The following is a 24,456-nucleotide window of genomic DNA, read 5'->3' on the forward strand; positions in this document are numbered from 1 at the left end:
CATTGCAGGTCTTTCCCAGCCACAGACAAGCTTCGCGCCTCGATCACCCAGCGCCCCCAGACGCTGGATGCCGAGGCCGGGTCCTTCATAGCCGCCACCGCCTCCTCAGGAGCGAAGCCAACCAGATGCCAGCACCGCCTTCGGCCCCGCCCCGAGCCAGCCCCCCACACCGCCCCGGGTCACGCCCTCGTCCCGCCCTCGGCCCCGCCCCCATCTCCGCCCTGAACACGCCCCTGAGTTGGCCCCGCCCCCATCACCGCCCCCAACCCCGCCCCGACCGGAAGAAGCCGAGGCACCCGGCGCTTATAGGGCCGGGAATGGGGGTGCCGCCGTCGCCTAGTCAGCTCTGCGTCCGCTGAGGCTAGGTCGCCGCCTCGCTGTCGTCGCGGCGCCCCCGCCCCGTCCTCTGTCCGTACCGCCCCCGGAGTCAGGGCCGAGTCCTCGCCATGCCGGCCCGGCGGCTGCTGCTGCTGCTGCTGACGCTGCTGCTGCCCGGCCTCGGGGTGAGTGACCCGGGAGCGTGGGGTGGAGGACAGCTCGCGACGGCCGGGTCGGGGCCGGTGCAGCGTCGCGCCGGCCGTCGGGGCTGGAGTCCGAGCTGGGAGCGCGGCGGCGGCCAGAGGCCCCGTGCGCCCCGCCGAGGGAGGCTCGGGCCGGGCGTAGAAGGCGGCGCCGGGCCGGGAGAGCTTCCCTGACTGGAGTCGCGGCCCCACCGAGGTGTCGGCCGCCCGAAGAGCCTCCCAAGCCAGCGCGGCTGTCAGGGGCAGCGGCTTCCCGGACCCCGCGGGTTCGGGCGCAACTTCGTGGCGCCCTGGACGGCACCTGGGGGTCCCAGAGGGACCCGGCCTGGGGAGGCCGCCCACCTGCGGGACCCTCGCGGGTTGGCGCCGGCGCTGCCTGGCGGGGGCCGCGGGAGGAGCCGAAAGGGCGCTGGGATCCAGGGGAAGGGTCTGTCCTGCGCTTCGAATCCGTGTTTGAACTTTTTAAAAATTCGAAAACTTTGGGGAACGAATGCAACAGGGAGTAAGGACTCTCACCCGAGAGCTGGCTTCTGCCACTTGCCCTGCCGGTTTCTTGGTACTGTGAGGCTGCAGGCTTCCTTCTGTGCACAAGACTTCCTTGAGCAAGTGGAGCTGTGGGAATTGCACTCTTGGAAGATCCCATATGGGTTCAAGGTGAGGCCACTTCAGAACCTCAAATGAAAGACTGTCTCCTTGTGGGAGAGCACCTGGGGTCATCAGAAATGTCTTTTCATCTTTTTCTGGAGGAGACGAATGATAGGGCCTGGTTTACATTCATTTAACTATTTATGACCTTCACTCAGCTGTGGATTTGGAGACATTTTGTGGGAGACTTGGCTTTTTTTTTTTTTTTCTGGTTGGAAGAACCTAAATTAGCGAGTGTTTTTTACAAAATGTATTGTTCAGGATGTGAGCGTGGCAAATTTGTCCGTGTTCTGTTTAATGACCTCTTTAAACGTACTGTGTACTCTTTAATAGGGATATCATGTACCAAGTGTCCCAGTAGAACACTGACATGTGTGTGCCTGCGTGCCAGCCACCGCGTGAACTCTTTGGAGGTTTTGCATTTTAGGTAAATAACTGTCTGTACTCTTGGAGTAACAAGAATTTGGAAACAGACGAAGTAAATAAATAAGGTCACCTTTTTCAAATTCGGGTTTTTTGTGTGTGTGTGTGTGTGTGTGTGTGTGTTTTAATAAAGGAAAATTTGTAGATACTTTCTTTATAATAGAACTTGTGGAAGTTAAGTTTTCTTTAAAATAAAACCCCACTTCTGCAACTAAGGTCAGGTTTTGAACTTGAGCATCTCACTTTGGATTGGTAACTACTGCCTGGCATCTGTTCACAAATGAGGGTGTAAGTAGAATGACCAAATGTTAGACATGGAATTCGATCATTTCATATCGTCAAGGGATAGGTGTATATGGTTTCCTTTGCCACATCTTTCCTTTTGCTACTTTTTCACTGGATTCTAGTGTTTGGTTATTGAATAACTTAGGCTAAACAGCCAAAAATAACGATTTAGCTTTAGTAGGAACTATAGTTTCAGTTCGTGTAAATATTTCCAATTTGTATTTAGAAATCCAAACTTCTCAGAGTTCATGATAAAATATTCTATACCCTTATGAAAAGGTTATAGTTTAGTGTAACTACTATTTAGGTGAAAAGTCAGGCTGGGCGCGTTGGCTCACGCCTGTAATCCCAGCACTTTGGAAGGCTGAGGTGGGTGGATCACTTGAGGTCAGGAGTTCGAGACCAGCCTGGCCAGCTTGGTGAAACCTTGTCTCTACTAAAAATACAAAATAAATAAATAAATAAATAAATAAATAAATAAATAAGTAAGTAAAATGAAAATTAGCCAGGCTAATGCGCAGGTAGCACAGGCCAGTAATCCCAACTACTGGGGAGGCTAAGGTAGGAGAAGCACCCAAACCCTGGAGGTGGAGGTTGCAGAGATGGAGCCACTGTGCTCCAGCCTGGGGGACAGAGGAAGACTGTCTCAAAAAAAAAAAAAAAAAAGTCACAATTTCACTCCTAGAATTTTCTCTCAAGAGTTTTCATCCCCAAACATAGTAAAAATTATTATTTTAAAATTGTGAATGAAACTCATAGCAAAGTTTGCAGTTAAACCAGGCAACAGTGATGTGCAGAACACAGTGGGTATGAAATCAGACAAACCTGAGTTCTAACTGGTCACTTGCTAGCTGTGCCCTGGGCGTATTCTTTTACTACTACTTCTTCTTTTTCTTTCTTTTTTGATATGGAGTTTCTTCGCTCTTGTTGCCCAGGCTGGAGTGCAATGGTGTGGTCTCGGCTCACTGCAACCTCCGCCTCCTGGGTTCAAGTGATTCTTCTGCCTCAGCCTCCCAAGTAGCTGAGATTACAGGTGCCTGCCACCACACCCAGCTGATTTTTGTATTTTTAGTAGAGACGCGGTTTCACCCTGGTGGCCAGGCTGGTCTCGAACTCCTGACCTCAAGTGATCCACCCACCTTGGCCTTCCAAAGTGCTGGGATTACAGGCGTGAGCCACCGCGCCCGGCCGTGATTTTACTTCTTAGAGACTGCTTCCTGATAGGTGAAATTGGGACAGCTAACATGTGAAAGAAGGCACCACCTTCACACGTACTTAATAAATGTAAATTCTCTTTACCCTCCAAAAATGCTTTTTACACTACGTCATCATTTTTTGAATGTTATACTATGCCTCTGCAAGAAATAGTTTTGATGTTTCTTTTGATTGATGGAGTAACTGTTGCATTGGAGGCAATACTGTGATTTTCTTTCAGTGTGTGTCTTTTTGAGCCAGACATTGACTCATTATGAGTTGAGACTTTAGGCTACCAGATCCAAAACGCAATAACATTGGCATTATTAAGCACTTGAGGCTGTCTTTTGTTAATCCAGAATGTGCTTATTTAGTCAGTGAGTTTCTCCTTTCTTCCTAGACCTATATCTTGCTCCTAGAGTTGGTTAGTGTTACATCATCACTGTCAGCAGTCCTCATTTTATGGTGTTTAGGTGCCATATCTCTCAGTTATCAAAGAGATCAGTACAATGTGAGGCAAAGTACCTTTTTTAAAAAAGCTATAATATATCAGATTTCTTTCATTTAGCCAATATTTTGGTTTTAGAGGGAGGTTTTTAAAAAGTCACCAAGAACTGAGGATCATACGTGTACAGAAACACTGTAATCTGATAGATGAGTCTTAACTAGCAATGTCTTTGCTTATCATTTATTCTGACTGTGATCACCTGCATTCATTATCCTAATAGGCGATATCAAGTGTTTATACTGAGGCCACAAGTAGAATGTTTCATTGAGTTTGTTATCAGGGCTGCTGATCATGAAATTAAACTGTAGTTGTGCACATGTGTATTGTTTCATTAACTTGCCTGCCTACTCAGCCTTCTGCAGTAATGTAGCTTCTCAGAGCACGGGAGAAAAATGTATCTGAGAGTTATTCGAGAGAGAGTTCAACAATAGACCATGTTTCCGAGCATAAATCCAGTGAACCACATAAAAATTTCTTCGTGTCTGGATGGAATAGTGTCACTTGCATGGGTCTGAGGGTTTCATTATTTGCCTGCCCCAGATTTGGACTCCATTTTTCAGGTGAAAGAATCCTTGGATAACTGCTTCATTTTCATAGGAAACCTCTTTAGTTTCGGGATCCAAAGTAATACGTAGGTTCAATATTTTGTAGGTTTTATAATCAAATGTTCTCCCTAAAGAGATGACATAGGGGAGAAAAGCCTAATGTATCATCTTAATGGATTCAGTTTTTATTATGCACAAACTCTGGGCTTGTAACCTAGGAATATGATTAGAGTGTGATGCTGGCTTAAAAAATAGGACTGGTGAATCACAGTTTGTGAATAATAAACATACTGGTTGGAAATATTTCCCAGAAGCAGTTTTTTTTTTTCCGTCTATCTTTACCTATATCCCATGTTTGGTTTCAAACTTCCCTGCCTTAGAGCAACACAGCTGGTTTTAGACAGTCTCTATATCACTATCTTATGATCTTTGCTCATGTATAAACATACAGCAAATACAACAGTATAAAATATGATGTGATCTATTTTTGTTCACTTTTTCCCCACAGAACGTCTTCTCTAACCCGATAGGAAATGTTCTGAGTACACCATCACATTTGTCATTTTAGTAGCACCTCAGTAAACCATCATCCATGTGAAAAACATTGAGCTTCTCAGCCGGGCGTGGTGGCTTGCGCCTGTAATCCCGGCACTTTAGGAGGCCAAGGCGGGCGCATCACTTGAGGTCAGGCGTTCGAGACCAGCCTGGCCAACATGGCAAAGCTCTGTCTCTACTAAAAATACAAAAATTGGCTGGGCACGGTGGCATGCACCTGTAATCCCAGCTACTCAGGAGGCCGAGGCAGGAGAATTGCTTGAACCTGGGAGGTAGAGGTTGCAGTGAGCTGAGATCGCACCACTGCACTGCAGCCTGGGCAACAGAGCAAGACTCTTGTCTCAAAAAGAAAAAAAAAAACTTGAGCTTCTGTGCCCAACCATGGGTTGGGGACTGGGGTTGTGACTGATCAGGGTTGATGTGGTAATAAGCCGAGCTTTGCCTGCCAGTCATCTTGCTGTGGCCATAGGGATCATAAGGAAAGGGGTATTTTCATTTTTTCAATTATTTTGGGTTTGGTGCTTTCTGTATGATAACAGGGGAAGTTTTTTTTTGTTTTTTTGTTTTTTTTTTTTTGAGGCATTGTCTCAAAGTAATCATATTCATTGTAGAAAACTTAGAAAGGATAGATAAGCCTAAATTAAAAAATAAAACAAGGCTTCTATTATCTTATTTTCCAAACATTACCTCTATGTAGATTTTTAACAATTTTATTGAGATATAATTCACCTATCATCACAATTCACCCATTTAAAGTGTATAATTCAGTGGGTTTTAGTATATTCCCAGAATTCTGCAGTCATCACCACAGTCCATTTTAGAACATTTTCATCATCCCAGAAATAACCTTCATACCTTTTAGCTGTTACACACCGTTTCCCCCCAAACCTCCTAGTCCTTGGCAACCACAAATCTACTTTCTGTCTATAAATTTGCCTATTCTGGACATCTTTATATAAGATATAAATGGAATCATACATTATGTGGTCTTTTGTAACTGGCCTCTTTAACTTACCATCATGTTCTCAAGGTTCATCCATGTTGTATAATAGCATGTGTCAGTACTTTGTTCCTTTTTATTGCTGAATAATATTCCATTATATGAATATACCACATTTTATTTATCCATTGTATTAGTCCATTTTCATGCTGCTGATAAAGACATACCCGAGACTGGGCAATTGACAAAAGAAATAGGTTTAATGGACTTACAGTTCCACGTGGCTGGGGAGGCCTCACAATCATGAAGGAGGAGCAAGTCACATCTTACTGACATTGATGGCAGCAGGTAACGAGAGATCTTGTGCAGGGAGCCTCCCATTTTTAATACCATCAGATCTCGCGAGACTTATTCACTATCACAAGAACAGCACGGGAAAGACCCACCCCCATGATTCAGTTATCTCCCACCGGCTGCCTCCAACAGCACAGGGAATAATGGGAGCTACAAGATGAGATTTGGGTGGGGACACAGAGCCAAACCATATCATCCATCCATTGAGGGACATTTAAATTGTTTCTGCTTTGGGACCATTAATAATTCTGCCATGAACATTTGTGTACAAATTTTTGAGTGGGCATTTATTTTCAGTCTTCTCGGGCATGTGTCTAGGAATGAGATTGCTGGGTCATATGGTAACTTTTTGTTTAACCTTTCAAGGAACTGCCTGTTTTCCAAAGCAGCCTCACTGTTTTACATTCCCACCTGCAATATAGGAGGGTTAAAATGTCTCTTATTCCCTAACCATTATTACCTATCTTTTTAATTTTAGCCATCCTGGTGGATGTGGAGTGGTAACTCATTATAACTTTGATTTGCATTTCTCTAGTGACTAATCTACTAATATCTTGACATATGTTCTTTCAGATGCTTTTTCTGTGCACATATTTACAGGTAATACTTTTCCTCCCCACACTGGAACATATAGATCTATGTCAATACACTTAATTCTGCAACATTATTCTTAATTGACTGCGTAGTATTTCTCTGAATGGAATGGATGTACCATAATTTGACCACTCAATCATTTAGGTATTGTGGCTGTTTTTATTTTATTTTTAAAATTTTTTTCACTACACAGATGTTTTCATTTTCATTATAAAAATTGTAACAATGTTATGAACTTTCTTGTTGCTAAACTCTTGAATGAGTTTTAACTACTTAGTTATTTCCTTGAATTCAAGGAAATTCCTAGAATTGAAATTTGCTGATTGTATGTAGTATTTTACAGCCCTCTCCGCCAGCCCCTAAGCAATATTGAATGTTTTGAAAACCACAAAACTAACCTTAAATTGTTTTTATGACAGGCAGTTTAAAGTATACCATTTTCTTTTATCAGTGGCCACTTTCTTTTAGGAGTGTGGACTTTAAGTTGGATGAAAACAGAATGTTTACATTTTGTTTATATTTTAAAGATGTAAATAAACCAGGGCAGTTCTCTGGATGACACCTTTTATACCTAAAAGCTGTTGAGAAAATGTTTTATTTGGATTTGTTAAATAACTCACTTGTGGGGTCCTTTGGTTTGCAGTGGTTTCAGATCAGCTTTCTAGCAGATGTGGCTCCCGTGAGCACCCTGAACTACCTTGGGATAATTCTCTGGTTTTGAGGGTTGCCCGCCTCCTGCAGATAAGATTCTTTGTATGGTCAGTTGTGAGGCCATTTAAAATTTTGCCTCAAGACTGTTCATAAATCAGAGTTGATACATTGATTGTCCCTTTTGGAGGCTGCAGTTCTTAAAACATGTGGCTGTTCTTCCTAGGAATATTGAAGTGCCACTTGATAATAAAGTAATACCTTTTGCTGAGGTTAGCTACCTGGAAAAATAAAAAAATAAATGTAATATCTGTGGTGGTTTATTTTTTGTTTTGTTTTGCTTTTCCTACAAATGTACCTGAATTTATTCTTCTAAAACAATATGTCCCTTTCAAAATAATCACCCTTTGGCATGAGTTTGCATGTTATGGAAATCAGTCTTTAAAAAAGAATTTCCAGTTAAATTTAATACTTGTCTCACCCATTTAATAATTCAACTTTAAAACAAAACGAACCTTTAAAAACAAATATTTGCTCTTAAGCCAGTTATCCTTATACAAGTTAAAACATTCTCCAGTTCCTTCCAGTCTTTGCTTAATAGGACTTTTACATGATTCACACTGCACTTTTGATCAAAATAGTTATTACCCAGTTTGATCACACGATTTATTGAGGACACTTGGATTTGATTTTCAACTATTTATTAAAATGAAATCCATCCTAAAGTGAGCAGGACTTTTACCATTTAGGGGATTCAAAAGTATATTCTTTGAAGGGAATTTCCAAAGAATTCCAGAAATATTTTGAACCCTAGAAGCATGTATAAATAGATGTGTAGCCTCCCAAGATAACTGGAATCAGAGTGCATTAGACTGCTTGATGGGCTTTCAGCCATGTAGTCCAATGAGTCTCAATCTTTTCCCCCTCCAGCTGCACATAAGAAATATGATGCACATCCCTCAGTAACAGTATGAGCACATCAGAACCTAGGAGAGTGGTATTTGGGGCACCCTCTCTCAGGCATTACCCTCCTCTCCCAAGCTGAAAAAGATTACTACCCTCCTCTGTCTTCCAGAACAGACAGATGGGAAAAGCCAACCAGCAAGGGCTGGTGACTTGTCCAAGGTCATGTGTGAGTGGCAGAACCAAACCTTAAACTAGATCCTCCTACCTCCCTTTGAAGAGCGGTCCCTGCAGTGCTTATGTTCTGGTGTGTGTGTTGGGACAAACCAGTCTGGCTGCCCTCAGTCATACCCTGAGGAGCTGACCAAGCTACGTGGCCATGAGACAAGGATCTAGAGAAGGTCTAGGCCAGTAGGCTTTCTTGTAAGCTTCAGGAAAATACCCAGATAATGCTCTTTTTCCTCTGTCAAGAATCATGGCCTTCTGTTGCAGTTGTGCGAAGATGCCGTTTTGTGATGGGCTGCCTTCACCTGAGAGTCTCCGTAAGGAAAATCGACCATTTTCAACTGTAGAGTCAAATCCAGCAATCATGGAAAGAGTAGGGATTAACAGCCTGCTAGGTCGGGCATGGTGGCTCACGCCTGTAATCCCAGCACTTTCAGAAGCTGAGGCAGGCAGATCACAAGGTCAGGAGTTCAAGACCAGCGAACATGGTGAAACCCCATCTCTACAAAAATACAAAAATTAGCCAGGCATTGTGGCAGGCACCTGTAATCCCAGCTACTTGTGAGGCTGAGGCAGAAGAATTGCTTGAACCTGGGAGGCGGAGGTTGCAGTGAACCAAGATCCTGCCGTTGCACTCCAGCCTGGGCGACAGAGCGAGACTCCATCTCAAAAAAAAAAAAAAAAAAAAAAAAAAAAAAAAAAAAAAAAAAAAAAAAAAAAGCCTGCTAAGCCTAATTCACAGTTTAAGCTCATTTCTTTGCTTGGAGTCTAATAATATCCAAGCAGGTGCATGTTTTCAGTAACATCTCGCCTAGTCATATGTCTGAAAGAACAAAACGGAAAGTTCTTTCCTTAGAGGCTTTTAACCAAAGCCTCTCTTGTCTGGCTCAGTCACAGCCTTCACTAAGAAATCCTGAAACTTTTGCATTACCATGCTGGTTCTGGGTATTTGCCTTTGCAGAGGCCCCACCTGCCAAGCAGTTCTGGCACCAGGGAGCAGGTCTATGATGACAGGAGAGAGACAGTGGCCGTGACTGTGGCTCTTAAACCACAATGGAGGGATTCAAGTTAGCTTAGGTAGCTCTCAGAAGAGACTAATGAGGGAAGGAAGGAGCAAGGGGGCCAGGAAGGTGCCCCTGGGAGTGTGTCTCACTTCCCTTGCTGGTTCATTCTAGAAGGCAGGGACCCTGGCTTGCTGTTGGTTGTATCCTCTGTGGCATTTAACATGGCATGCTGGTTATAACCACTGTAGTGGGCACTCAGCAGATATTTATTGAATTCCTTTTTGAGACTGATTAAGACCAATAAAACAAGGGGCTGTATTATCATCAATCAAGTGGGTATGGATGGGGTGGGAGGTGTTGCTTCAGCTATATTTTATATTCTTTAATGGGATTGCACCAGTTGTGTGTCTTTCTATAGAATTAGAGGAGCTTTCAGGATATTTGCTTGGGTGGACGTGACCCATAGTGTGTAGTGTTCTTTTGGTGGGCTCTTCTTATCAGTAGTGAGATTAATTTTTCCATTGCCAAACCCCATGAGGTAAATGGTTTGTGATTATTCCATGTCAGTTTCATTTTTCACTCAGCATGATGTTTCACTGTTAAAAAAATGAACCTTGGCCCAGAGTTGTCCTCTCATGTATTAAACATGACTTCCTTTGTTAGTAGACTAATTTATAATTATAATTCAAAACCATACCATTCTCCGGTGGATCATTTCCCCCCTCTATGTCAGATGAGGGAATAATTGTTTGTCTGGGCTGCAGGAGTGTCTGTCATGGAAACCGAATTTTTCTGTACATTCTCTGAACAAACAGTGCTGTCACCCCTAGAACCTGACATTGTCATTGATCTCCAGTTGAATCAGAGGAGTTTGTTGACCAAGGTCAATCAGATCTCTCTTCTCTTAAAGCAAATGGCCCGTGACTCCTGAGAGGCCACTAGGAGTGAGAGAATCATCTGTACTGGGAGCCACAGTTGTGGCTAGGAATGTGTTACTTGAGGCAGTGCTTCCCAGCCATGACTCAGTCACCTGGGGGGCTTTTTAAAAACCCTATGCTGAGGCCCCATCCTAGGTGAATGAAATTGGAATCTCTGGGAGTGGGGCCAGCATCTTTTCTTTTTTTTAAAAAAAAAAAGTTTAAGGCGAGGTGCAGTGGCTCACACCTGTAATCCCAGCACTTTGGGAGGCCAAGACAGGAAGATCACTTGAAGTCAGGAGTTTGAGACCAGACTGGGCAACAATGAGAGACCCCATCTCTACCAAACGAACCAATAAAAAATGTTTTAAGGCCCAAGTGACTCAGATGTGCAGCCAGGATGAGGCCTTCAAGTAATTTTTGTAGCTTAATCCTGGAAAGAACAAATGCTTCCCCAAATTCCCAGTCATGTCGCAGAGCACGGGACCAGACTAGAGACAGCATTCGGCTCATTTTACAGAGAGGTTAGGATTGACAGAGTCCGCTAGTTAGTGTTAGAACTAGAAGAAAAGTGCCAGGCACGGTGGCTCATGTGTGTAGTCCATGCACTTTGGGAGGCTGAGGCAGGGCATCATCTGAGGTCAGGACTTAGAGATCAGTCTGTCCAACATGGTGAAACCCCGTCTCTACTCAAAAAAATACAAAAATTAGCCAGGCGTGGTGGTGTGTGCCCATAGTCCCAACTACTTGGGAAGCTGAGGCAGGAGAATCGCTTGAACCCAGGAGGCAGAGGTTGCAGTGAGCCAAGATCCCACCACTGCCCTCTAACCTGGCCAACAAGAGTGAAACTCCATCTCAAAAAAAAAAAAAGCCTAGAAAAAAAGGAACCTAATATTACATTTTCTTTACTATACTATATCATTCAACTTTTAAAGAGCAAGTAATTTAAGACTAATAGCTTTTTTTCTTTGAGTACAAATGGTTGAAATTGCTTTTGTCAGCTTTAACTAATGGGCCTTATATTAAAACATGTTTAGTTACTGAATTGTAAGATGTTTAAATGTTTATTTAAAGTTACCCAACTTATGCTTGTTTATTTATATATTTGTTTATTGCCTTTTCCATATATTATGAGGCTTAAGAAATCAAAACAATACTGTTTTCCAGGTTCCTTCACAGTACCCTGATGGGTAAAATAATCTTCATGGTTTTAAAAGAACCTTCTACAACAAAAGTGAAGTAGCCAGTGGGAGTGAGGAGAAGGGATTTGTAGAAGGAGTGAGTTAGTTAAAGCACAAAAAGAAGCTTGTGAACAAACAGGAACTTTCCTATCAGGGTGGGAACGTATGTTTTGGAAGCAAATGGTGGGAGGGTGCAGGCTGTGACACTCCCTTCCCCTTTTCATGTGAGAACTGGCTATTGGCCTCATTGCCTGAGTCAGGCAGAGTTCCCTGGAAGGGTTTTTATAGCAGGTGCCGAGTTGACAAGCCCAACTGTAAAACACAGGAGAGGACCAGTCAGTTGTCTCAGCCCATGGACCCATCTCAGTTGTTTCTCAGAGGATCCTTATTAGCTGGTTTAGAAACAAGAGGACACTTGCTTCCAAGCATCACATTGAGTGCGCTGGACCAAACCCAAAGCTCTGCTGGAACCAGGTTGACAAATGTCAGTAGAATTGGGAGCCTGCTCTTTGAATACAACCTTGGAATGGGGCTTGGCACCTGGCCTGAAAGTGCTGTGTGGACTCCAGCACCAGGGCTGTTTCCTAATTTAACTTAATGCTTAAAGGAAATCCCAAGTGGCAGACCAGTTCTGCACTCCTTGAGCAGATAGGCAGAGTTTATCATTTTTGCTGTTTTTAAATGTAATCACAGGGTCAGTACCTTGTTTCTATATGTGTTTTTGCTCCATGTGATGACATTGTATGTATTCTTTCAATAAGGGAAAGTCCGGAGGTTCTGTACTAGCTAGCTGTGCAACTTTGGGCAAATGAGTTATTTCCCCCTCTGCTTCCTCATCTGTAAAACAAAGCAATGGAACCAGAAAATCTCTTTGGTGGGCCTCTTTCCAAATGTCTTCCCAAATTAGGATCACCATTTAGGTGAAAGCGATTAGTCCCCCAGCCGCCTCTTTTTCTGGTGCAGCCTCATACTCTCACCTGGGGAGGTAGAAGATGGGAGGGCTGCTTTGCTCTGAGCCTCCCAGCTTCCTAGCTCTTGAATGTAGTGAATTTCATCTGTTCATCTGTTCATTTATTTATCAACTTTTTGACTACATATTTTATGCCACGCACTGTTCGAGATGCTTGGGACACATGAACAAAACAAAGACCCTTGCCCTAAAGGAACTTCTACCTAGTTGGTTGGGATAGACAATAGCATGGTAAATGCATTATATAGAATGTGGCAAGGTGATAAAGTTCTGCAGGGGTTGTAGGGGAGACACAGAGCAGAGCGCGCGGGAAATGGAGGCCTCGTAAGTTGCCACACCCCGTGGTGTGGTTTCATTGGCTATTGCTCACCTGTCTTGTATAGGGCCTAGGGCCTTCACTGACCACTGTACTCTCCTAGACTAGATCCCTTCCTGCACTCCAAATAGCACCACCTCACTTAGTGTTGGGGTAATATACAGGTTGGTACTCTCGTTTGTTTCTTGTCTAATCTTCTGGAGGACGGGTGTTGATAGTCCTCAGGTATGTCTGAAAATCCTGAGCAAATATGAGGGACTGAATGTGAACATTGTTGACTTTACTTTCTTTTTCTTTTTTCTTTTTTTTTTGAGATAGAGTCTCGCTATGTCGCCCACACTGGAGTGCAGTGGCATGATTTTGGCTCACTGCAACCTCTGCCTCCCGGGTTCAAGGGATTTTCGTGCTTCAACCTCCCAAGTGGCTGGGATTACAGCCATGTGCCAACACGCCCAGCTAATTTCTGTATTTTTAGTAGAGACAGGGTTTCGCCATGTTGCCCAGGCGGGTCTCAAACTCCTGGCCTCGAGTGATCTGCCTGCTTTGGCCTCCCAAAGTGCTGGGATTACAGGCGTGAGCCACTGCACCTGGTCACATTGTCGTTGTTGTTGTTAATTTTTATTTTTTATTTATTTATTTTGAGATGGAGTCTCGCTCTGTTGCTCAGGCTGGAGTGCAGTGGTGAGATCTCGGCTCACTGCAAGCTCCGCCTCCCGAGTTCACACCATTCTCCTGCCTCAGCCTCCTGAGTAGCTGGGACTACAGGCACCTGCCACCTCGCCCAGCTAATTTTTTTTTTTTTGTATTTTTAATAGAGACGGGGGTTTCACCATATTAGCCAGGATGGTCTCGATCTCCTGACCTTGTGATCTACCCTCCTTGGCCTCCCAAAGTGCTGGGATTACAGGTGTGAGCCACCGCGCCCAGCCACATTGTTGATTTTTAAGGATAACATGATAAGACATTAAGTCCTGTCAGGGAACTCTCAGAAAGCCCCGACAACTCAGAGGGGTCAGAACCAGCCATTCTTTGATTTTTGTGATGGCTGTGCTCCCAGATACACAAATGGGTATGTGTGTGTGTATTTTTTTTTATATTAAATAAGATTACATTGTTTTTGCCATTGTAGAAGTATTTGTAACATCTCCAGATAAACAAATGCTATAAGAAAGTTGTAAGAACGAATTTGGGGAATCTGTGACCTTTAAAGGTACTGCCTCATTATGAGCAATCCAGTGACCTTATTCTAGAATTCTGTTAGGGTTCGTTTTCCACTTGCCATGAGCTGGTTTTGCAAAGAAGAAAACGGTTTCCTTTATATGTGGAGATTAAGAACAAGTTTATCTGTAGTTTTGGTGCTCAGCTAACTGGGAACCAAGCCACAGTTGCTTGTAAAACTGACCCTAAGTTATCTTAATCTTGATGGTTCAGTGCTTGGAAATCTCTGGGGCTTTCGTTGCCTGGTAAAAGTTCAATCACTTATCTGATTTGTGGTTGGGAGAAGAAAAGGCATTGCCCTTTCAGTTTAGGAGATGGTTTTAGAGTCTACAGTAGGTGTGTGTGCCTAGGAGTCAGCTACCTGGTCCCATGTAACATTAGTTGATTTTCATGGTATTTCTTTTCCCTATCCTGAACCTTAAAATGACTTAGATTATTACTAATTTCTAATGTTGCAATATTTTGAGGTAAGTGGAGACACTTAGATGTTGCAAGACCAGGATTGGAAATGACTATGTTCAAAGGCATCAGGACTTCTAAACTCTCAAATTCTTATGTGGATTTTGGGCATGTTTTTATTGGTTGGGGCTAGAAGAAGCTGCAGCAAAGCCTGAGGAGAGATGAGGGTCTGGTAAGTCATGGCTCGTCATGCTTCAGAGCTGCAGCCACCATCCACACCTCAGGCTTCTTTCTAAAATTGGAAACTCATGCCTAGAGAAATCTAATGACTTGCCCAGAGCTCAAACCAGAACATGCATCTGTGTGCCCACCTCATCTTCTGTCAGCTTCATTCACCCCAAAAGCATCTATATGTTCCAGACTCATGAGGATACCTGAGGAACTTTTTTTTTTTTTTTAAACCAAAGAGTTTTGAGAGGATAAAATAACAGGTTTTGGAGCTATATGGACACAGGCTAGGGCAAGGAGTAAGAAGACAGCCGAGCAGGGTAGAGTGGGCCCAGACTCTTGGAACTGCCCTGTGCAGGACCTGGGGATGATGCCAAGTCAGCTTTCGGGAAGCTCAGCCATGGAACTTGCCGTCTTTTTTTCTGCATTACACGGCTCTCCTGCTAGACGGCAAACCCCTTGAAGGCAGGAGTTTTATAGGCCTTGTGGCGGCATTGCCTTGTGTGTAACAGGACCCTTCTTTCTGTATATATGCAGGATAAGAGTCCAGCCTAGGGGCGGGGTTGGAGTAAGTGAACTAGCACATAGGAGTTGAAATAGAAGAGTCAGCCAACAGGAAGAAGTATGAGGCAGGGAGTGCCTGGAAGAGACTGGCAAATCCTGAAGTCCTTGCCAGCCTACTTGAGTAATATGAGACCATGAGCCAATTATTTACCTTGTCCTGTAAGTTTAGTACCCCCAAGATTTCTGCCTCTTATAATGAAAATAGTCCTGGCACTGACTGCAGGTACTGTGGAGATGGGGAGCCTGGAAGATTAAAAAGACAGGAAGGTACAGGTTTAACTCAGCCCTTCAGAGGGAGCTTTCTGATTCCATGCGTGATGGCTAGCCAGATAAATGGCTCCACTTCAAATGAGGAGTCTCAGGAAACAAGAAAACCTGTATTGGGGTTTATCCTGATGGCCACATTTCATCACAGAAACAGCCATATTTACTACACTCTCCTATGAAGTTCTGATGTGTTCTGCTAATATTCAGCTGTAAACCAGCTAGGCAACATCAGTCTAATGTTAGTATAAATGAAAACACTGGAGGAGACTCACCGAGAGTGTGAACAGATTGTGGTTGGTGTATTACACACCTCACCTTAGGGGGAATGCTTTTTTTTCCTTCCAGGTTGGCTTTACAACGATGTGAACAGCAGCCTTCCTGTTCTTTCCTTCAGCCGCACAGATAACAAATAAGACATGTGAAAAAAGATTCTGACCCTTGAGGCCCACTCCGTATGAGTGCATGCTGGGACTTCTCCCCTAACCCCACCGTGTCCCATATCCCCTCTGCTTTCTCTCTCCAGCTACACTGGTCCACTGGGTCCTCAAACACAACAAATTCTCTGCAGTCTCAGAATTTTGCATAGGCTATTCCCTTTGCCCAGGAAATTCTTCTTTCCTTTTTCCATTCCTATAGATCTTAACTCAAACATCACTTCTTCAGGAAAATCTCCTTTAACACTGTGCTTCCCCCACCATCACAAGACCAGATCCTCTTCTTCTGTTACGCTGTTGCAGTTTCCAGTATGACCCTTTCATGGCACTTACTATAATTCGTCATTTTATGTTTGTGTCATTATCGATTACTGGGGTCTCCTATTGGACTGTAAGCTCCATGAAGGCAGGAATCAGATCTCTTTTGTTGTGATTAGATCCTAGTGTCTCATACAGTTCTTAATGAATAATAATAACTGATACTTACATGATGCTTACTGTATGTTAGGCCCGTTCTAAGAGCTTTACTTATGTTGACTCAACTCTCCTTGCAATAGTTTTTCTTTTTTCTTTTTAAGCATTTACCTTCTTATTAAAAGTTCATGGAATTATTCTAGGGACACAGAGGACTTTGTGGCATAGATTTAGGTAAAGGTCGCCAGGCGCGGTGGTTCATGGCTATAATCCCAGCACTTTGGGAGGCCGAGGCAGGTGGATCACGAGGTCAGGAGTTCAAGACCAGCCTGGCCAAGATGGTGAAACCTCATCTCTACTAAAAATACAAAAATTAGCTGGGTGTGGTGGTGGGCGCCTGTAATCCAGCTACTCGGGAGGCTGAGGCAGAGAATTGCTTGAACCCAGGAGGCAGAGGTTGCAGTGGGCCGAGATGGCACCACTGCACTCCAGCCTGGGTGACAGAATGAGACTCTGTCTCAAAAAAAAAAAAAAAAACAGTTAGCTTGGCATAGTGGCTCATGCTTATAATCCCAGCTACTCCAGAGGCTGAGGCAGGAAGGAGAACTGCTGGAACCTGGGAGGCAGAGGTTGCAGTGAGCCAGGATCATGCCACTGCACTCCAGCCTGGGCGACAGAGCGAGACTCTGTCTCAATAAAGAAAAAAAAAAAGCAAAAGATTTACATAAAGAGCAAAATGCTCTGGAAAAATAAAGTGTTAGATACCAGGGAGATTTGGCTGTAGCTGGAAATGTTTAACTCTGCAACTACTTGGAGCCACTAATTATGTATACTTGTTTTATTTCATAATTTGTAATGTTACAGGATAGCAAAAGTAATTCGAATGATGGTTGAATTTAATAAAATGTTTTTAACCTCATCCTAAAATACCCACTGATCTATCTCATTCAATGGCAATATGCAGTGGTTAAGGGAACATGAAAACAAACATCCACACAACTGCACAGTTTTCATGAAAGTCTACCTCATTATTGGCGGGGGTAGCACATTTAACAGCTTAAACATATAGGTCACTGCATGATGCCGCACTGGCAACTAGATAGCCAGGGAACCAACTAACCAGTAACTGTTTAAATATTTAAAACACAGCTTTTGTTTAGATCATCCTTTGGATCACCTTCTTGGGAGAAAAGCCTGCTAGTCACAGTGGAAATATATTAAGGCCAGATCTTCTGATATCCATTCCCAGAGATTTCTTTCAGCTAGATTTAGCCTCCACCTCCAGAGCACACCCAAGTTTGTGCTCTCCAGCACTCATGATCTCTTGTCTACCAGAGCAGACAGTGTGAGCCTCACACTAGGCCTCAGAGTCTGTGTGTAGCCCAATCCAATTAGACTAGAGTTGGTGACTTTTGCATTTACCGGTTTATTATCAAGGATACAGATGAAGAGACTCATAGGGCAAGGCGTGCAGGAAGGGGCATGGACATCTCATGCCCTTGGGGTATGCCCTACCCATCAGGAACCTCCATGTGTTCAGCTATCCAGAAGCTTTTCCCAACAACTTTTTAAAGTTAGTTAGCATTATCCCTATTTTATGGGTGAGAAACTCAAGGCCCAGAGAGGTAAGTGATTGCCTTAGGTGGTCTGGCTCCAGAATCTACCCTTTTAACAACCACATTATACTGCTCAGGAGCTACATTGAGCTTAACAAGTGTCTATTGAATCGTTTAGTAGCAGCATTATAGGTGAGTTTCCAAATGATTGAAATACAATCCTATAACTTAAAATGTAGTAATGTTTACTGACAGTCTCCTCAGCAGTTACACTCTACTTCCTTCTTCTTCTTTTTTTTTTTTTTGAGACAGAGTCTCGCTCTGTCACCCAAACTGGAGTCCAGTGGTGCAATCTCAGCCCACTACACCGTCCATCTCCCAGGTTCAAGTAATTCTCCTGCCTCACCCTCTCGAGGAGCTGGGATTACAAGGATGTGCCACTGTGCCCAGCTAATTTTTGAGTATTTAGTAGAGATGGGGTTTCACCATGTTGGCCAGGCTGGTCTTGAACTCCTGACCTCAAGTGATCTGCCCACCTTGGCCTCCCAAAGTGCTGGGATTATAGGCGTGAGCTACTGCGCCTGGCCACTGCTTCCTTCTTGAACACCACAAGCCAAACGTATTTTAACTCTTCCTTAATTATTCCTGATTGTCTCCTAGCATCAGTTGTTACATTATTGCTGTCTGCCCATGAGGGTAAGAGATGAGGAGTAGTGGAGGTTTGAGACAGAGTGGGTAGTCAGGTTTTTGAGTTTTGTTTACTTCCTGATGATTTCTTTGGCTGCCACAAATTTTTTCTGTGTTAAATAATCTCTCTTAATATTTGTATAACTCTTTTGAAATTCTCAATATTTATTTTGCTTTCTTAGTGTTTAGAGGGATGTTGTTATTCCTCAGTTTTTAAAAGAAAAAACAAATGTGGAAACTTCGCCACCTTGCCCCACAATCCAGATGCCCATGTGTCCACTTCTGGGACCTAGAGAAGTTGTCAATAAGATTGGATGACGTGGCCCGGCACGGTGGCTCATGCCTGTAATCCCAGCACTTTGGGAGGCTGAGGTGGACAGATCACCTGAGGTCAACAGTTTGAGACCAGCCTGGCTAACATGGTGAAACCCTGTTTCTACTAAAAATACAAAAAAATTAGCTGGACGTGGTGGCGCGTGCCCATAATCCCAGGTGCTTGGGAGGCTGAGGCAGGAGAATCGCTTGAACCCGGGAAGTGGAGGTTGCTGAGAGCCGAGATCGCGCCATTGCACTCCAGCTTGGGCAACAAGAATGAAACTCCGTCTCAAAAAAAAAAAAAAAAAAATTGGATGACTTCCAGGCTAGGCAGAATGCTGACCAGGGTGATGACTTCAGAAAGAGAGATTTCTGGGAAAACTGAGAATGACAGCAGAGAATGTCCTTTATAGGACCATTGTACATTCCACAATGTATACATGTATAGGACATTGATAAGACCATTAGCCATTCCACAATGTATACATATATCAGAACATCATGTTGTATACCATAAGTATATATAAATTTTATATGTCAATGTAAAAAAAACAAACTTTTAAAAAATATTTTGTAGTATAGTCCCTTGTCCATTCCTGCCTGGGACAGCCATTTTTCTCTTTTCACAAGGGAGTTCTTCCTTTGATGTCTGGAAAGTCCTCCTCTTTGAGCCCATAGGTTTGCTGTCTCCTCGTTGGTATTTCTTTCCTGCTTCTGTTTCCTGCCAACCACTTGATAAGCAGGAGAAAGCAGCGTTGTTCGCTCTTAGCCGGTTCCTCATGCTTTGCGCCTGTTTCTGAGTCCTGTTTTCAAGCCTCAACTCGGAAGGTTTGGTTGTGCCAACACAGTCTTCCTAGCAGTTTCTTGTGCTTTCCAATCTCTATTTAAACGTGTGAGGATGCATAAAGATCGCCTGTCAGAGAAGCCTAGAAAATAGAAAACCTATGCTGAAATTACAGAAATCTGATGTAATATTGACAAGAAGAAGTCAGTTATCAGAATATGCTTTCTTTTGTGTGAGCATCTTATTTCTACCAAGTGAAGCAGTCATAGCTTACTGTGTGAGGCCCATCAGTTTATGGTTGGTCATTAAAATGGGCCTTACAGTTCAAAGAAGTTGTGCTGTGCTGATCAGTAATGCGCGTTTCCTTGGCACTGACATTAAAAGAATGTTGACTTCATCAAAGGAGTTGGCAGTGGCCACATTATCATCGTCTTCATCAAAGGACATTTTTTAAAACCATTAAAACTAGGCTGTTCAGGAGATCTATTATATAACATGGTGACTATAGTTAATAACAACGTATTATATACTTGAAAATTGCTAAGAGAGTAGATTTTAAATGTTCTCACCACAAAAACGTGATAAATATATGAGGTAATGGGTATGTTAATTAGCTTGATGTAGCCATTCCACAACGTATACATATATCAGAACATCATGTTGTACACCATAAGTATAAATAATTTTTATATGTCAATGTGAAAAATAAAAATTAACAAACTTTTTTTAAAAGACTGGTTTGGATAAATGTGTATTGTAGGAATTTTTTTTATGGTGATTAAGGCTGTGACCTTTGACTTTTTTGTGTGTTATTCCCACCCACTTAGATGTACAGTGGGATCTCAGGAATTTTCATGCTGAACATTTTTTAAGGACCCCTCCCTGTATAATTTGCAGTGCCAGTTGGTATACTGGGTTTCTATAGAGACTCTAAATATTACATTTTGGTCTCATCTGAAAGATCCAACCCTCATATCAAAGTGGAGTGCCGATCTTCATCTACCCCAGCAGGATTCAGAGGGGGAGCTTCAGGCCTGAAGTAATTTAGGCGTTGGCTCTCAGTGAACCATGATTTAAAGTAGTGAAATTATAGTGTGGCATAGTGGGCAAAAGGACTAGACGGGGAGGCGGAGGCCTTGGTTCCAGTCCAGTGTCTATGGTTAACTGTCTGTGGTGCCCTGGGCAAGTCACTTCACCTCTCTGAGCCTTGATTTCCTTTCCTGTGAGATGAGAGGGTTGGGTAAGGTAATCTCTTCGGTCCTTTTCATCTCAAAAATTGCACATCCCAGAAGCAGTAAACAGTCCCTACTGGTGGATCTGCGTTGTGTGCAGCCGCATGGACTTAAAGGATTATCTTGCTAATTGGAGAGAGGAAGGTGGTATGGTGGCCTGGGCCAGTAGAGAAGTGTGTGATCCTCAAATCAACTTCAAACAGTGGGAATCCTGGCTGGCAGAAGTCAGTCAAGCCAGATATCTCAACTCGAGGTGTATTTCCTAGTACTTGTAGCCTAAAGTTTGGCAACATCTGGCCAGTGTGGGTAGCAATTATGTCATAAATACAGTTGTTTGTAGGTAATTTTATTTTAACTAGAGTATTTTCCCACTTTCTACTTGACTCTCCTATCTACTCCTCTACTGTCCCCTGCAAGAAATTCCTAACTAAATGTGAAGAGCAAAATTGACAGTTTCAGATTAGTTGCTATTACCAGGACTGAAAAAGTTGGTATGTAATTAAATTATTATTATTTTTTTCCCCTTGGGGTTTCTCCGTGAGGACTTCTTTTTTTTTTTCGATTTTTTTTTTTTTTTTTTTTTTTTTTTTTTTTTTTTTGAGATGGAGTTTCCCTCTTGTCACCCAGGCTGGAGTGCAATGACGCAATCTCGATTCACTGCAACCTCTGCCTCCCGGGTTCAAGCAATTCTTCTGCCTCAGCTTCCCAAGTAATTGAGATTACAGGTGCCTGCCACCACGCTCAGCTAATTTTTTGTATTTTTAGTAGACACGAGGTTTCACCATGTTGACCAGGCTGGTCGCGAACTCCTGACCTCAGGTGATCCGCCCCTGTCTGCCTCCCAAAGTGCTGGGATTACAGGTGTGAGCCACTGCGCCCAGCCAGGACTTCTTAATAATAGGTTTAACTACGCATGAGTAGACATACTCAAATGGATAAAATTTGACTTTTTGTAAGGCTGATGGTGCACATACAAATTTATAATCTGTTGGGCCTGTATTAGTTTAGTTTGTTTAGGAGGTTTCTCCACTAAAGTAAATTAGCCCAATACATTTCTTGGTTGTTACTAGATATCAGTTGGTGCTGTTTTCCTTTAGCAAAGACAACAAAATAGAGTAGCAACACCTGCATTCTAAAGCTCAACCACTAAATGATCGTGTAACCTGGGGTTTCAGTTTTCATATCTGTAAAATGTGGGATTTGGCTTAGCTCCCCAGGGATCCTCAGGGACCTTAGGGATTTGATACCACCCTGAGAAAAAGGGCTTGTTTTCCTGACCATGGCGGGGAAAAGGATTTCATGTAGCACCTTTCGTGCCCAGATATATTTCTTCTTCCAATGATGGCAATATAAGTGGATGGCAGAGCGACCATGAACATAAACAGAACTGCAAATGGTTGAACTCAGACACTCAGCCCAGGGCCCCAAAAACAGTGTGGGGGGAACTATATTCACCTATTGTGAAATTAGCATACCTTTCCATTCAGGAATACGGTGGATTTATGAGGTACTTTTTTTTTTTTTTTTTATCAGATCTATTAAAGGAGGATAGTAGCCTAAACTGAAGAAGAGTCCTAACTGTCTTGGGTGGTGGTTAATTACACCATATGCCAGACTTGCCACAAACACTGAAAGTTTAACTCTCTCAGCTGCTTAGTTTGGAAACCACACAGTGCCGTTCAGTTAGGCCTTGGCCTTTACTGCATCCCAGCTAGACACTTGACTCCCATCCAAAGCAAATGTCATGGTTGCCTTTATTGACTTAATATCAGGAAACATAACAGCCGATAGACTGGTTAGAAGGAACTGTATGGTTGATGGATTATTGCTGACCTACAAGCAGGTAAACGAAGTATAACAGAATTTGGAATGACTTAGTAGTGGACTGAAATCTTTAAAACAGTAATACTTTTGTTTGTGTCTATGGCTGATGTTTTAATTCTGTTCTGAATGTCCTTCCATAGACAGGAGACTAAAAGTAGTGAAATTTCTGTTACTCACTGTTCAGGTGGCTGTATAGAAATCTCCATATTTGGGTATAAGTGCTTTGCTGCTGTATGTGTAAATGATATGAGGGTCAGGGAACAGGGTTTGATTTGAATAAAAATCTTTTGTGTAGGCTAGCCGCTCAAGCCTATAATCCCAGCACTTTGGGAGGTGAGGCAGGAAGATTGCTTGAGCCCAGGAGTTCAACACCAGCCTACAACATATAAAAAATGAAATAAAAAGCCGGGCATGGTGGTGCATGCCTGTAGTCCCAGCTACTTGGGAGGCTGAGGAGGGAGAATTGCTTAAGCCCAGGAGGTCGAGGCTGCAGTGAGCTGTAATTTGTGCTGCTGCACTCCAGCCTGGGTGACAGAGCAAGACCCTGTCTCAAACAAACAAAACAAAACAATTTTTCTTTGTATCTGTCGTAATTAGGTCTTTACTTAACATAACTTCAGAGATAGTGCTTTGTGAGCTGAGAGTTGAGCCCCTCCTGATCATTGTGAGACTTTTACTCTGAGGGCTTGCTTTAATCACTGAGAGAGCTTTATGTTATGGGCCTTTGCACTTACTGGGCACTGATTTCAGTGTTCTACTGCTTTGGTGAATTTTTTTTTTTTTTGTCTTTTTGGCCATGATGGGACAGTCTCCTACCATGTGATGAAATGGTATTAGAAAGTGGTACTCTGCTGGCTGCCTTTATAAAGCAGAGAATCACAAATGGCCAGGCTTTGAGTTTATCGTCTGAGGTAGATAATATTGCTGCAAGTAGAAGAATTGTAGACACAGATGTCCTTGTTTTGAATATCCTTTAGTGCCTTTCAAGGGTCTATGTTATAGAATACCATTTTGAGGTACTTCTTCCTGCTATATTGGTGTTACTGCACAGGTTGAGTGAGAGAGAGAGAGAGAGAGAGAGCGCTTGTGTGTGTGTGTAAGAAACCCTGTAGGACTGGTGTCCTGTTATGGCATGCCAGAAAGTGTCTCACTGGTGTTTCTTAAAATCAGCTGATCCATCTTGTGGCTTTCAGCCGGTTATAGCCAGCAGAATAATCCAGTCTATTTGTCATTGCTCATTATTAGCCCCTACTTTCTTATCCGTCTAGACAGCACCCCTCACCACATCCACATGTGTGTACAGGCAACCTTATCTTGCCTTTTTTGATAGGTACTTTGGCATAGGCACATTCCCCTGTGTAGCGTGCCCTTCCCACCTCCAAGCATGATTGCCAAGGTTAGTAATTATAAGCTCTAATTCCTTAGCACATTCTAATCCTCTTGAAATCATTATTCTACATTTAGCGACATGCACTTTTAATTGTTCTCAAGATTTCATATGTCCTAACTGGGCTGTAAAACAAAATTTCTTGGAAATCTTTGTTATATAATCCTTCTCTCACTTGCATACCTGTTTCAAGTCTTACCTTTAATACTGTAGTGTGTATTCATTAGCCAACTAAAAGGAACCCTTATGCCAATTTATTGTTTTACCTCTGTGCCAACCATCCGGTAGATTTGAGTCCTGGCAATGAACCCTGCGCTCCAAACGGCAGCCTGGCTATTGTTGGCAGGTTGCAGGTTCCAAGAACTGAGGAACACGTGGTATTGTATGATATTCTATTGTCCTTGCTCAAATTATGTAAG

At 43.1% G+C, this 24,456-nt stretch overlaps 1 protein-coding gene across 1 annotated transcript in view; it reads left to right on the forward strand.

Annotated features, from left to right (window-relative positions):
- The first annotated feature begins 284 nt into the window (after positions 1 to 284).
- The window catches only part of ERN1 (endoplasmic reticulum to nucleus signaling 1), an 89,752-nt gene continuing 65,580 nt past the window's right edge, over positions 285 to 24,456 (forward strand). Inside the window, exon 1 of the mRNA XM_017882860.1 lies at positions 285 to 503. Coding sequence (XP_017738349.1) covers positions 447 to 503 — 57 coding nt within the window. The 5' untranslated portion in view covers positions 285 to 446. The remainder of the gene's footprint in view (positions 504 to 24,456) is intronic.

Source organism: Rhinopithecus bieti, unplaced genomic scaffold, assembly GCF_001698545.2.
Source record: "Rhinopithecus bieti isolate Rb0 unplaced genomic scaffold, ASM169854v2 scaffold_12928, whole genome shotgun sequence".
Lineage (NCBI taxonomy): Eukaryota > Metazoa > Chordata > Mammalia > Primates > Cercopithecidae > Rhinopithecus > Rhinopithecus bieti.